At 38.0% G+C, this 15,629-nt stretch overlaps 1 protein-coding gene across 3 annotated transcripts in view; it reads right to left on the bottom strand.

Annotated features, from left to right (window-relative positions):
* Window positions 1-15,629, bottom strand: part of RPGR (retinitis pigmentosa GTPase regulator) — a 57,049-nt gene that overhangs the window by 22,905 nt on the left and 18,515 nt on the right. The window contains exons 9-14 of one of the 3 annotated variants that reach the window (XM_033104134.1): window positions 13,851-13,975; window positions 11,380-11,565; window positions 10,266-10,437; window positions 4,716-4,813; window positions 4,310-4,375; window positions 1,046-1,984 (exon numbers count right to left, since the gene is read on the bottom strand). In XM_033104134.1, the coding sequence (XP_032960025.1) occupies window positions 1,046-1,984; window positions 4,310-4,375; window positions 4,716-4,813; window positions 10,266-10,437; window positions 11,380-11,565; window positions 13,851-13,975 (1,586 nt within the window). The remainder of the gene's footprint in view (window positions 1-1,045; window positions 1,985-4,309; window positions 4,376-4,715; window positions 4,814-10,265; window positions 10,438-11,379; window positions 11,566-13,850; window positions 13,976-15,629) is intronic. The other 2 variants (XM_033104144.1, XM_033104153.1) reach the window with 2 other exon arrangements.

Below are 15,629 nucleotides of genomic sequence, written 5' to 3'. Positions count from 1 at the left end.
GCAAGGTATTAGTCTAAGAGGAGCCAAAACTTAAGAGTCCCTTGTGTTGTCGTTATCAGTCACTACTGTACCACAGGTAACCATGACATAAAATCAATTTAATAAAATATACTGAGTGCCTATTACATGGAAGGTGATCAAATTGTTTTTTGGCTGGACATAATGAGGTCAAATTTTAAGTTTGTTACTTCAGTTTCAAATAATGTGGTAATACATGAGTCCAGAATTTTTTAGAACCTGGTGGCCTGTTTTCTAAAAGTTGTTTTGACTGTACTGGCATTCTGAACCTCTGTACCTGATGCTCTCGCCCCTTTCCCTCTGTGTTAGTAACCACCTTTTTTGTATATGTTTTATCTTTGTTATATATCACAGACCCTTTAATTTTGCTCACTTTTCTGGACTCTTTGCCTTCACCCTCTCTTCCCTGCCTTTCACTCTCTTCATCGCCTGTCTTTCGGCATTTCCCCTCCTCTTCCTCACTGTCCTCTTCTTCCTCTTCCCTTTCCTCCCCTTCCCCCACTTCATCCTCCCCTTCCTCCTCTTCCGCCTCCCCTTCCTCCTCCTCCCCTTCCTCCTTGACTTCCCCTTTCCCTTCCCCCTCTCCCTCCTCCTCATCCCCCTCTCCCTCCTCTTCTCCCTCTCCTTCCTCTTCTCCTTCTTCCTCCTCCTCCCCCTCTTCTTCCTCCCCTCCCTCTCCTTCCTCTTCTCCTTCTTCCTCCTCTTCTTCCTCTTCTGTGTCTCCCTCCTCTTCTTCCCCCTCCTCCTCTCCTTCCCCATCTCCTTGCTCCTCCTCTTCCCTTTCCTCCACCCTTTTGTTTCTTTCTTCCTCATGGCCTTGTTCCCTCTCCTTTTGCTTCTTCTCCTCTTCTAAATCTTTCTCTCCCTTACCCTGGCTCTCCATTTCTCCTCCTTTGTCTTTGGCCTGTTCTCCCTCCTCATTTTGCCTATGTTCCACTCCTGAATTACCCTCCTTCCAGATTCCCTCATCTCCAACTTCAGGCACATCCTCCGCTTCTCCCCCTGACTTTCCATCACCTTCACTCACCTCTGCTCTGTCTGTAAGGTCATCTGACAGGATCTCTGCTTCCTCCTCCTCATTTCCTTCAGGCACCTTCATATTTTTCTCTATCTTTTTTTGTTCCTCTACTCCACTTCCTTCTGAATTCTCTGCTCTTTCCTCTTCCTCTGGTATCTCTGTCAAGTGGTCACCCTTAAAATCACATTGTGCCACAAATTCAGACATTTTGTGTTCAGTCTCTTCCTCATGTCCTTGTTCAATAACTTTTGTGTTATCCCATAAGTTTTGGTCAGTTTCCACTTCATCATCATCTTTTTCTCCACTACTAAATTCTAGTGACTCAGGCAGCTCGAAGCCATCTGTTGTTCCCTGCTGACTTCCATTTTCACCTTGCACGTCACTGTTTGGCTCCTGTATAGATTCTCTTTCACTCCCAAAGATCCCGTCTTGCTTGTTCCTTTCCTTAACAAAATCATCATTTTCTTCAATATCCTCATTTGGTAAGTCCTGAAAGGATGTATTAATATTTTTTATATTCTCTTCACTTTTTCTTATATCCTTCAAACTTGCCATTTCTGCCAGCTTAGTTTCCTTCTCATAGACTATTTCTTCTGCGTCTGAATCTTGTTGACTGCATCCTCCATCACTTTTGCTTTCTACTTCCTTATCATCAAGTGGATAAATACCATCCTTATTTTTACATCTAAATACCTGCTTTTGCAAGCCCTCCGCATTGGTGTCGGCCTCAGGCCCAGACTGGCTTGAGTCATGACCTACATCCTCATCATCTGAAAAGGCTTTCACACACATAGATGTTGATATCATGTATGTTCCTTTCGCCAAATGTTGTTTATACACTTTCCCTTCTTTTGATCGTTCGGACATCTCTTCACTTTCATATTCACTGCTATCATCGCTTTCAGTACGAGCTGTATGCTGCTTCAGATTCTCAACTGTTTCTTGTTTCTGTAAATTTGTTGAAGTAATCATCATACTACTATTAGTTGACAAAGGTAACTTACCTACTACAAAAACTGCCAAGATTTTACATTGTCATTAGTTTCACTAGGAGAACAAAAACATCCAGTTTTACTGGACATTTTGCTCAGATTTTGTTTTCTTTGGGGATAATTTATGCTACTCTCTAAGTTTGTGGTGCACCTAATTTTGATTTAGTAACGTATGTCTGTGTTTAACTTTCAAATTCTTACTACCTGCCATAATTTTGCCATTACTCTTAGTACCATTAATATTGATTCTCTGACCCTTTTCTTAATCTGAGTCAATTCTTAAATGTAATACATTTCCAGACTGATTTTGCAAAATACTGCTGAAAAATGTATACTTCTCTTGCATGCAGTGTAGTTCAGTTTAATTTTTTCTACCTTTCCTATCACTTTAATTGTCGAACTTTGATTGATCTTTTGATTCCATGAAATTTTACATAATTAAAATAAATGAAAATGTGAAAAAATTTAAAAATTGAAAAAATCAATAGCTTATTTCTAGAAGAAAATAACAACGAAAAACTGCAAATGAAATCTTTATTGATGTACTAAATAATAATGAATATATTTTTCTTTTCGAAACAAAATCTTGGGTTCTCAAATTTTTGATCTTATCAATTATATTTTTTAATTATAATTATTTGCATACATGAAAAAACCTCTATAACAAAAATACTTAAGGTAAACTGTAAGATTTTTATAAAAACTATGAAATTACACATTGGGATTTGAATGATACATTAAGAATTTGAAATTAATTTCCTTCTGGACAAAATAAGGCAAAAATCAAATTACTGACCTAAATTTTAAAAGCTAATGAATTGAAATATTCGATGAATTTGGTGGACAGTAAAACCTCACTAAATCAAGTTTCAAAAATTGTGATCAGTGCTAGGACCAGGAAGAGGCAAGTTTTGCTGCTTAAAAAATTTATTTAAAAAGCACAAGTTAAAAATTTCATATATAGAAATACTATAATAAATCTTTTTTATTCACCAAAGTAGGCCTGGTAGGGCTTCTACTTAAAGGAGTATGTGAAGTATAAAATATATATCAATTTAAAAGGAAGTGCCTTCTTTTCCTCTTTGTTCTAGGTCCTATTCTTTAAAAAGTCACGATTCTTTCAAGAGCCCTAAGAGAGATACAGGCCTAGGTGCCAGAAACGATTTCCAAATGTAAGTGCCTTTATCTCCCTAGCACAATAAAGCAGCACAGAAGAGGCAGAGCCCAGAGTCTAAGACAAAAGGAAGGAAAGACACAGGAAAGCTGTCTGCTTGGAAGTATAGTCAGTCAATAAGTCAGTCGACATTCACTGAGCTTCCACAACTGTGTTAGGAGAACAGCTCTCCCACATAAAAAAAAAAAAAAAAAAAAGCAGCTCTTATTTACCATGCCTCTCAGTAAAATATAGATAAGACTAATGAGGATTGGCACTAAACTTTTTATAATTTAGCAAGATTCTCTTGCATTTCGGTGACTTTGATTTTTTAAGGATTTTTAGCTTAACAATGTGGCAAAGGCACTAGAAATATAAATTCAACGTTTTCTATGGCCTTCTTCCTTCAATTTACATTTCTCCAATTTAGTCTTCTAATCCCCAAACCCCTCATCCTTTCACCCAACTGGTCCTTAAAGTCAGGAAAAGCAAAGGATTTTTAGGGTAGGCCTTCATCTCTCCAGGGTTGTGAAAACAAAACTATTCCTTCCTTTTGCTATTCATTTGTTATTCATTAAAGGTCTTTTTCTAGCACCCGTGCAGTTTGACTCATTTCCAAACGTTTAATCTTGTTTTTATGCTATCAATTCCTTGCTTAAATTAAAGCCTATTCCAAACACTGGAAAAGCAATTGTCAAATATTTTCACCAAAACCACAACATTTTAGATCTAGAAAAGATGTTAATATCATCCTGTAAGGTGAGCACAGTAACTCACCCACAGTCATACTCAATTCAAGTCCCACGAGCCACTCTGATAAACAGTAACCTCTTGGAATGCTTAAGACCTGCAACAGTAATCTTTCGCCTTGGTGGCAAGAAAGTATGGCTATTATGACTTGTTAGTGACTCCAAAGAGCAAATTTCAGCAATGAAATCGTCACTCTTGTTGCATCACAGAAAATATATACCAACAAGCCAAAATTGAGGCTATCTACATTGTATTCCTCTTTAAAATTTGAAAATAAGTGAATGCTTACCTTTCTTGTGTTCTTTCCAGAAACCTTTCAAGAAAAAAAAATTACACTGTTCTTACCCACCATAATAAAAATAACTTTCCATACTATACCTTTTGTTTTTGAATTGGTGATAATTTTAAACGCTTGTCATTGGAATTTAGACTCATCATGTGTGTCTGAAATAAAAAAAAAAGTATATGTTCTAAAAATAATAAAGACTACACATGATTATATATTTATATATTCTAAAATATATATAAATAATATAATACAATACAATACAATCAACTCTCAACTGTAAGCAACTCTCAAGCATACTTATGAGGATTGACATAAATTTTCTTGTATGTAACCTATACCTTAATAAAGCATATTTTAAAATAAAATGAAACCAAAACAAAAAGCTTTTTATGCATATAACAGAATAGGAAGTACACAGATACACATACACACACAAACATATAATGAAATAAAATTCAAACTTATATCTAGATACAGAAATAAGAAAACCATTACCATATTGAAGACATCAGTAGTTTCTCCGAGGCTTTCTACATCCTCTGCTGAAGAACTATTTGCCTCTTTCCCTTCCGTCATTTTATCTTGAAAATTATCTGAATGATTACAGGGAAAAGAGAAAATCAGATTCCAATGGAAAAGGAAAAGACAGCTGGACAATAAACAGAAATTATTCTGTAATATAAAGTGCAGATATAATTTTACTGAAGGTCCTTTAACCCCATGTTAATGAAATTGAACACAATTCATTCATAGTAATAACAGGTTTTAAAACATATTTTTGAAAGTTTGAAGATTTTGACACTGATGAGATAATAATTGCTTCATTCAGATGAACAGGCAAACACTATTCCTTCGGGATAAATACTACCCAGGTATCAAGCACTATGATAGCCAATCCTCGAAAAGGGCCCCAATGACCCACACCTTCCTGGTAGGCATACCTCAATGTAGTTCCTTTCCACATTTTATCAGATTGGTCTGTATGGCCAATAAAATAAAATGAACATAACTATGATATTGTGGTTTATGTCTAAGTCCCCCATACTCTCTTTCTTGACTACTTTTTCTGGGGGAAGCCATGTTGTGAGCATCCCTAGGGAGAAGCCCATGTGTTCAGGAAGTGAAATCTCCTGACAATGGCCACGTGAGTGAGCATGAAAGAGGATCCTCCAGCCCAAGTCGAGCCTTCAGATGATTGCTGTCCCATCTGACAGCCTGACTGCAACTGCATGAAATGACCTGAGCCAGAACAACTCAGCTAGGCTACTCCTGGATTCTTAAGCTTCAGAAACTGTGAGATAATAAATGTTCATTGCTTTAACCTGCTAAGTTTTAAGGCCATTTGTTATGTAGCAACAGATAACTAGTAAAAGCACCTAGAAACTTTCATGGAAAACTACAAGGTTCTTACATCACAAAGTAGATAATTAAAAGTTATAAGCTCTATTGACCTTACATTTTTCTCAATTATTATAACCCCATTTAGCACCCGTATATTTATTTGAGAGGAGCTCCTTAATGAAATCTTCACTAAAAATGCCAGTCCACACTGATCTATCTTCTGGTAAATGCATTCAATATAAATTAGCAAATAATCAGTTTGTGTTTGTTCCATGTGATGTAACATGTAGGAGGTATCAACTGAAGTTAACTATTAATTCTTAATGAACTTGTAGTATAGAAGGGAATGTAAACTATTGGTAAAGGAGAATGAGAAATCACATCTGACTGCTGGGAAATCAGGACGTTTCGCTACGGAGGTGCAGGGAAGGATGAGTAGAATTCTGAGAGGCAGAGATGAAGGTGGATGGAGAAGAAAATGAAGCCCAGTGCTACCAGAAGCAGAGTGGCTTGTCCTGAAGGGTTATCATGTGCTGGGAACATATGCTTTTATGTATGTCAGGTTAACCTTAACCCTGTGACAACAAGTGAGGTAAGTATTCTATCTCCATTGTACAAATGAATAAATTAAGGTTCAGTGACCCTTTTGGTACCATGTTGTCAATCTCTGGTCTGTCTTGACTTCATAGCCTCTCCACTAAGTCTGACTGTGAAGAGTTCAGTTTGATCAAAATTAGGGGTTGGCAAACTTCTCTGTAAAACGCCATAAAGTAAACATTTTAGGCTTTGTGGCCATATAGTCTCTGTCTTAACTACTCAAACTCTGCCATTGTAGTGTGAAAGCAGCCATAGACAATACATTAAAGGAATAGGCATGACTGAGTTCCAATAAAACTCAGTCCAAACGCTGAGGACTGGCTAGATTTGGCTCATGGGTCATAGTGTGCAGACTTGTGACCTCAATTAAACTTATAAGAAAAAGACTATTGAGAGATGAAGCTAGAAAAGCAGGTGAGAGTCATATGGAGAAATTTACACTTATTTTTTAAAAATGTTGGGGATCTTGTGAAGACACTGGAGCAGATGGGAACTGAACTGCATCTGAGGAAGATAAATGTAGAAAGTGCTAAGCAGGATAGATTAGAGAGGGCAGAGAACAGAGGTTTGAAAAACAGACAGTAGATCACTTAAGTTCACGGCCTTGCCTTATACTTGACTGAGAAAATAGAACTCCTCATCAGACCTGATCTGCTTTTTCTTCTCACCAACAAATATACACATTTACCTACATTTTCCTGTTAAAATGTAGGATGTGCCTTTCCTCTTACCAAAGACTGATCTGTATGTCAGCCCCTCCTGTCTTCTCAAGAGCTCTGCACTTTTTATTACAGCCTCCCTCTCAAGTGCTACCAATCTCTCGGGGTCTACTGGCTTGTGTCCATTAGCATACAAATATGCTCTAATATTTCATAGTGACCTCACATCTCCCTCTAGTTGCCAGCCCATTTCTCTGCTCCTCTTCATGACCAAAATATGCAAAACAATTATCTACACACCCTATCTCTGCTTCACTACTTCATTTCCCATTCACACCTCAACTCTTCAGCTTCTGCCCTGATCTTCTCCTTGAACTACTCGTCAAGATCACTGGCAATCTCCATGATGTGGAACCCATGGGCTGCTCCTTTGAGCTCTTTTTCCTTGACCTTTGCTCAGTACTTTGAAATCATGACCCTACTCTCTCCTAATTTCTCTCCTACACGACTGGCTAATGAGGCTGAGGAAGGCTTCTTTGTTGGCTCTTCCTCCTCTACCTTTTAAACGTTAGATGTCCTCAGGGCTAAATCCTGGGTTTCTTCTCTTCCTACCCTACTCTCTAATAGGTGATTTCACCAACTCTCATGGACTGTAAAGACCATCTCTATGCTGATGGTTTCCAAATTTATACCTCCAGTCCAGACCTCTTTTGTGAACTTTAGGCTTGCATTTTCAACTGCCTGCTTGATATTTCTGCTTGCATGTCTCACAGATACATCAACCTCAATTTTTAATTTTTCCCCCTCAAAATTGTCAACCATCCTCCTGCCTAGGAATCATGTTTTTTAAAATAAATTTTATTGGGAAATATTGGGGGACAGTGTGCTTCTCTAGGCAGTTGTCCTTCAATCTAGTTGTGGAGGGTGCAGCTCAGCTCCAACTCCAGTCACCATTTTCAATCTTTAGTTGCAGGGGTTGCAGCCCACCATCCCACATGGGAATCGAACCAGCAACCCTGTTGTTCAGAGCTCACGCTCTAACAAACTGAGCCATCTGGCCGCCCCTAGGAATCATTCTTCATTCTTCCCTTCTCTTCACATTTATCAACAAGTTTAGCAAGTTCAGTTGTTTCTGTCTAAAATGTACTTCAAATCTGTCCCCTTCTCTCCATCTCCACTGCAAACACCTTGGTCCACACACCATCTCTTACAAAAGGCTCCTAAGTATTCTTCCTACCTCTAGTCTGGCTTCCCTACAATCCACACAGACAAAAAGGATCATCTTAAAATATAATTTGGATTGGAGCACATCACTCCACTGTTTAAAATCCTTTAATGACTTTCTATTGCACTTAAGAAAAACACTCAAATCAGGTAGGCTTGTCGTGGCCTATAAAACCATGAATAATTTTTCACTGTCTTTCTCCACCATCATCTTGTCCTGCCTTTTCCCTCATTCTCTGGCCCCAATGGTTGTCTTTCCTTTTCTTAAAAATTGCCTTGAAACCTTTACATATATTATTTTCTTTGCCTAGAACGCATATACTGTCATCTCTCTTTGCGTGGCTATCTTTCATATCCTTTATGTTTTAGCTTAAATGTCACCTACTCAGCAAGGTCTTCAGTGACCACCTTCCCTCCAAGATAAACACTGAAGTCTGCAAATTACTTGAGAAAAAAGTCACATACTACGTTGGATACAACTTTCAAAATGCTTCTTTTAAAGATAGTTTTAGCAAACAGTCACAAAAAGATAAGGGATGGCTTTTCCTTTTGATTTATCTACAGAATTCTGTATATCTTCACATTTAAATCTCAAAGTGGGAAACAACCTCCCCCAAACCATAACCTTCTCTTTTCCTTGTACACACTATTGTCAGAATCTATTTTTCCTGTGTACAGGGCTAAAGAGTGCCAGTGATTCTTATCTCAAAAGGTAACATCCAGGGGGCGGCCGGTTGGCTCAGTTGGTTAGAGCGCGAGCTCTGAACAACAGGGTTGCCAGTTCAATTCCCACATGAACCAGTGAGCTGTGCCCTCCACAGCTAGATTGAAGACAACAAGCTGCTGCTGAGCTGCTGGAGGGGCGGCCAGATGGCTCAGCTGGTTAGAACGTGAGCTCTTAACAACAAGGTTGCCGGTTCAATTCCCACATGGCATGGTGGGCTGTGCCGCCTGCAACTAAAGATTAAAAACGGCAACTGGACTTGGAGCTGAGCTGCGCCCTCCACAACTAGATTGAAGGACAATGACTTAACTTGGAGCTGATGGGCTCTGGGAAAAACACACTGTTCCCCAATAAAACATTTAAAAAAAAAAGGAAACATCCAGAAGTTCTGGGTGAGATGCAAGAAACTGGCTCATTATCAAGGTCCTAGTTGTAGATAATATTCCATTCCTATGGCCCATAATTCTTGCCTGATTCCTGATCCGTTACTACGTCAACTTGTTGTCTAGGTTCCTGATCCCTATGATACTAAAATTCATTGGTGCCATGGTTCTTAATCGCAGAGGTCTAGATTACCTTCGTAATTCCAAACCTACTGCTTACTCTGATTTCCTGGTCTTGGCTTCTTGTTCTGCCCCTATCATCCAAGCACATGCCCTGAAGTAACATATACACTCTCCTAAGACACAAAAATGTCTATAAACAAAAGCATTTACAAGAGATGTATAATAGCTAAAGAGCTGGGATTATAATTTAAAACATAAAAGCTATATCTAATAGGTAGTGAGGTAGAGATATTAGTAATAACCACGACTATCTGTACTATGGGGTTTCTAGAGGTGTTAGGCTCAATGCTAAATATTTTATATGCCTTATTTAATTGCCACAATCACTTTCTAATGTAGGTATTATTAAACTCATTTCAAAGATAGGGAAACTGAGACTTAGGAAAATTAAGTAACTTTCCCAAAATCAGTTACATAGTAAATAAATGTCACAGCTGGCATCTGGTTCCAGAACAATTTAACTCCATATCCGAGGTTCTTAACCACTATGCTACACTGCCTAAATGCGGAACTTCACATAGGTCCTGAAGACCTGCATCAAACCTGTTTACTTCATTTATAAGCTGGGCGACCTTGGACAAGTCACTCAATCTCTTCAAGCCTTGCTTTTCTCATCTGTAAGAATGAAAAATATAACTCCCACCTAATTCACAGAGTAGCTCTAGGGTTTAAAGGAGATAATGTAAGCTAAAGTACTGTGTATGCCAAACACTGCCCTATAAAGGTATGTTGATGCTGTTACATGGTATTTTTAGGGTCACTGATGATGCTTTCCGTTTTTAAGAGCATTCCTGGATTTGAGTTCAAATGAGAGATGTCAGTCTCTAGGAAGAAAATTGAATTGGAGAAAACTTTTTAGGATAAAAATGAAAACAAGAGGCATAAAAGGTACTTTTTTTTTTTTGGTGAGAGTAGGCAGAGTATCAAATGTTACCTGGTTCCATGGGACTCCTGGGACCCTCGTTTTCAGTTATCATTTTCTCTGGCAAATCACTTGTAGACAGCCACATGGGAAATGAAGCGGACTGAAAACCATCAGATGATCTAGGAGTCCCTCCAATTGGAGGTAGTACTGGTGTCATTTGAAAAGGATCTGGAGATTTCTCCTTTAAAATAAAAGGTTAAAGAAACTGTTAGATGATGTTATATATTTAATATAGACATAAACTACCCTGCGGTTGCTAAAAATATTTAAGAGACGTCAAAGTTGGCCAACGTCCCACACCTTTCACTTTAAAATAATCCCCAAAGGCTCAAAAATGTTTTGTTCTGTTGTTTCTGTATCTAAGTTGCTTTGAATTGTCAATTTGGAAGCCTGTTTTTCACATGACGGGGAAAAGTATGTGTGTGTTGTCTCTGCCTTCCCTGAGAAACAAAAAAATTACTCAAGAGACCTAAACAAACAACAACTACAAAATACTTATGGGAAATTTCTCAATCTTTCCACAGATACTTTTTCATAATAAAAAGCCAAACTTAATCTTTTACCTCAAAAGGAGTATGTTTTGGAACTTAAAGTACTTTTTTTAAAAAAGGAATGGCTCCTTTAAAATTATTTGGCATTTTATTTTTAAAAAGTATAAGTATCATTGAAATAATTTTAAAGTACACAATGAGAATCTCTAAATTTAATTGTGGAAAAACACTGCCTCTCTCAAATTGAAGCCCTTCTTTCTTTCTTTTCTACGTTTCATTGTTTACAGTATATAACCTTCCACTGCTCATGAGGTATAACTAAAGATAAAAGCAAGGCAGAAGTCATTCCACATAAAGTTGAGAAAACTCAGCATTCAATCTGAGTTGATAAGACAGTGACCAGTATCACTGTTTATAAGCCAAGATTATCCATGATAATTTGAATTTTGTACTTTGCGTTTAACAGTTTAACCTAAGTTTCCTTTAAAAGTTTGTAAGCCCTTGACTCTAATCATTTTATTTAGTAACTTTATCTGACAAGAACCTTGTTTTAATTAAAAACAAGGATTTTCTTCCTTGTTTTCTTTGCAGTGCTAGACAATACTATTATATAGAATAGACCACAACCATACCCTCACTCTTCGCCGCATACGTGCTGATAATGTTCGATGAAGTACATTTTCTGAGCTCAGATCGCGAATGGGCAAAGAAGTAAATGCAGATATGCTAGAATCGTATATTTCATCAAACTCAATTTCTTCTGCTATACCAACTCGTGGAGAAGCAAAAACTAGCATGTGACATCCACCACAGGCAACCTGCAGCATAAATCCACAGATAAATTCATTGACATTGGCTTCAAATACAAATGGGTTTTTAACAGTTTTCAGCTACAAAACATTTACTTAGTGGTAGACTTACTAGACTGAATGACTCTCTTGCTCTCTCTACACACACACACACACACACACACACCACATATGAATTACAATATACAGTTGACCCTTGAACAACATGGGTTTGAACTACATAGGTCCATTTATATGCAGATTTTTTTCCAATAAATAGACAGTCGGCCCTCCATATCCCCGGATTTCACATCCATGGCTTCAACCAACTATGGATTTATTATAAAACAGTATTTCCAATCTACAGTTGGGAATCCATGAATGCAGAGGGCGAACTCTTTGCACTATTCTGCACCATTTTATATAAGGGGTTTGAGCATTTGTGAATTTTGGTATCTGTGATGGGTCCTAGAACCAATCCCCCATGGATAACCAGGGATGACGGGGGGTGGGGTGGGGGCGTGGTGGCAGCCCTAACCCCTGCCGTATTCAAGAGTCTTTAAACACTGATTGAAAATTAGAACAAGTTTAACACACTATTTTACTTTCAATTTGATATAGAGAAAAAAACTATTTGGCACTTCATAGTTCTCCTTACAAGTTAGAAAATGTTATTTTAATCTGAGAACAACATTAACAACTTGAAAAAAATTACTCAGAGAAGTTCTACATGGAAAAAGTGATCCAGGAATAAATCAGTCTCTTGGGCTAATTATGTCTCCAAGCCTTTTTCTTTAAATGAACATTTTTTAAGTTTAATGCTTAAAAGTCCTTAGAGTAAAATGCAAACATGTACAATGATGGAGCATTGAAAAATGACATCAGCATTCAAAGGATTTTGAGAAATAACTGATTTTCAATAAAGTGTTTAAAAAACATTGTGTAGTATGTGCAATACACAGATTTTTAAAAGCAAGTTTATAGTGTTATACATGGTGGCATAAGAATAGCATACTCTGAACCTTTCCTTTATAATATTTTCAAAGTTAAAATTTACATATTTTTGTATAGCACTTTAAAAAAATGGTCTTCCTTATAAGACCATTTATAAGCTCAGCGAATGAGGATTTGGTTATTTTGGTCATCACTGTATGCTCTGTATGCCTTATACTCAGTCCAATATCTTGTATAGAGCAGGCGTTCATTAAGTGGGTGTCATATCAAGGAATGGAAATGTTCCATAGTATGATGCACTGAGTTTTAGGAGAACAAATTCCAAGTGATACAATCATCACCAAAGAAACAGAATTTTCAAGTCTATAGTTCTTAACTGGCAAAAGTGTTAGAAATAGGGCAGCCGGTTGGCTCAGTTGGTTAGAGCGCAGTGCTCATAACACCCAGGTCGCCAGTTCGATTCCCACATGGTTCAATGAGCTGCACCCTTCACAACTAGAATGAAAAACAATGACTTGACTTGGAGCTAAGCTGCCGGTGGGCGGCCGGTTGGCTCAGTTGGTTAGAGTGCAGTGCTTGTAACACCCAGGTCGCTGGATCAATTCCCACATGGGCCAGTGAACTGTGCCCTCCACAACTAGATTGAAAACAACGACTTGACTTGAAGCTGAGCTGCACCCTCCACTACTAGGTTGGAAAAAAAACAACGACTTGACTTGGAGCTGATGGATCCTGGAAAAACATACTGTTCTCCAATATTCCCCAATTAAAAAAAACAAAAAACACATTAAAAAACCCACAGAAAACAAAAAACAGAAAATGGGTGGCTTTGTTTAAAAAACAAAAAAGTGTTAGAAACAAGAGAGACATAATGCCTGCTGGGGATGACACTGAAACAATGCCTTTTTATCCAAATAACATTTAGACAATAAAACATACTTCCAAAACGCTTCATTAATTATCAGATTTTCTCTTGTGCAGGACTTGAGAGTCTTAGTACTATCTAATTCACCAGATATCTACCGATGACTACTGTGAATAAGGCACCCTGCTGGGTGCTGCAGGAGTCACAGAGCTTTCAGGCACGGCACAGTCCTGGCTCTCAGGAGACGTATGAGAATGAAGCAGAAGAGTCCAGATTAGAGCAAAAATGAAGATGTTAAAGGAGGAAAATTCGAAAAGGAACAGATTTTCAGAGTAACATGACGTCTGACATTTGGCTTTTAGGAAACGAGTGTTTTTATTAGATATAGCCATAATCTTCTTTCATATAAACATAAAAGTACTTATTTTCTATGAAACAGTGAAAGACTCAAATAAAGGAATATGAAAATGTAAATAGGGAAATGTGATACCCTTACCAATTCAACCATAAATTTCAAAAAACTAGAGCACAGAGTAGGAATGAACTGATTGGTAAAATTCTCCATTCCAAGTCCTAATTTTCCGTATCGGCCATTTCCAAAAGTATATATAAGGCCTATATCTAAAATGCAAAAGAAGAGAGAGAAAATTATAAAAGTATTACTTGTATAAATCTATTTGTAAACACAGAAATATATTAACTTACATCGCAATTGTAACATTCCCCTCAAATTCTGCACTGAATTTACCCTGATCCATTGATGTTTCCATATTCTCTATGGTCTCTGTGGTCCCACACATAACATTAGACCACAGATACTGTCAGAATAAATCCCTAAGTCCTCAGTGGTTTGCAAAGTTGAAACCCAGTTGTGCAAGGTCGTGTGTGGAACAGTAGCAATCCAGCATGAGATCTCACGATACACACCATCTTCTCAAGGGGAAAGAGATTTCTGTTTTCTGTCTCCCTACATCCCAGTACAATCTATCTTCTTTTCTCATTTCATTGATTAGATCAGGGTTTCTCCACCTTGTTACTACTGGCATCTGAGGCCAGATAATTCTTGGTTGTATGGGTTTGTGCTGTGCATTGTAGGATGTTTAGCAGCATCCTTGGCCTGTACCTACTAAATGCCCACAGAATACCAAGCCTCTGCAGTTGTGACAATCAAAAATGTCTCCAGACATTGCCATGTGCCCCCTGGGCGGATAAAGTCACCCCTGGTAGAAAACTACTGGGTTAGATCAATCCAACTGACGTTTTTACTAATTCTGCTCCTGGACTGTGGAACGCTGCTGGCAGAAATGCCATAAACCAACCATGCAGACTGGTCCCTATACCGATACTAGGGTCCCTCTATATAGCTGGGCCCACAATGATGATGAGTAATTTTGTTGCTTCTCTCCAGTTTACCTTTTGCCCCACTACAATAGCGGCTATTCTGAACATTCACTCCTCAAGCCCTTCCTTCATACCCTTCATTGCAAGTGGGATATGTGCCATGGAAGCAAAAGTAAAGGGAAAGGTGCCAGTATGGGTGCAGAGGAGGGGGGTCGCCTACTAGTCCAGGGATTAGGGAAGGCTTTCAAACTGGAGCGTAAGGATGATTAGAGTTTAGCTGCAAGAAGACGGGAGCAAAGAATCTTCCAGGAGAGTCAGCAGTACACACAAATGCTCTGAATCAAGAGAAAACAGCATAGTTAAGAAGCTGAAAGGCAACCAATGTGCCTGTAGCACAAAGGCGAGAGTGGCAGAGATGAGTCTGAAGAGGTAAGAAGGAACCACAACACAGAAGATCTTGTTAGTTCACATCAAGAATTTTTGAACTCTGTTAAGGGTAATAATAAGCTAAAGGAATGGTTTTAAACTGGGACATAGTAAGATCGATCTCATTTGGGGACTTCTAATAGCTTAAGATGGCAAAGTAATTGCATACTAAGAAAATGCAAGAGGACTGAAAATGATTGGATAATAATATAATTCAGTTAAGTGACAAGTCCAAAAAATAATATACAAAAATGGATTCTGCACAAATCAGCAATGACCAGTGTTTAGGCTCTAAACTAACTCTTATAATTTTTACTATTAGACATATATGTCCATTCTTTATACTGTGTTTCCCCAAAAATAAGACCTAGCTGAACCATCAGCTCTAATGCGTCTTTTGGAGCAAACATTAATATAAGACCCAGTCTTATTTTAATATAGTATAAGACCAGGTCCTCATAATATAACATAACACAATACAACATAACATAACATAACACCAGGTCTT

The sequence above is a fragment of the Rhinolophus ferrumequinum genome, chromosome X (genome assembly GCF_004115265.2).
Source record: "Rhinolophus ferrumequinum isolate MPI-CBG mRhiFer1 chromosome X, mRhiFer1_v1.p, whole genome shotgun sequence".
NCBI lineage: Eukaryota > Metazoa > Chordata > Mammalia > Chiroptera > Rhinolophidae > Rhinolophus > Rhinolophus ferrumequinum.
The sequence above is the reverse complement of the archived record's forward strand: the minus strand, read 5'-3'. Positions and strand labels throughout refer to the sequence as shown.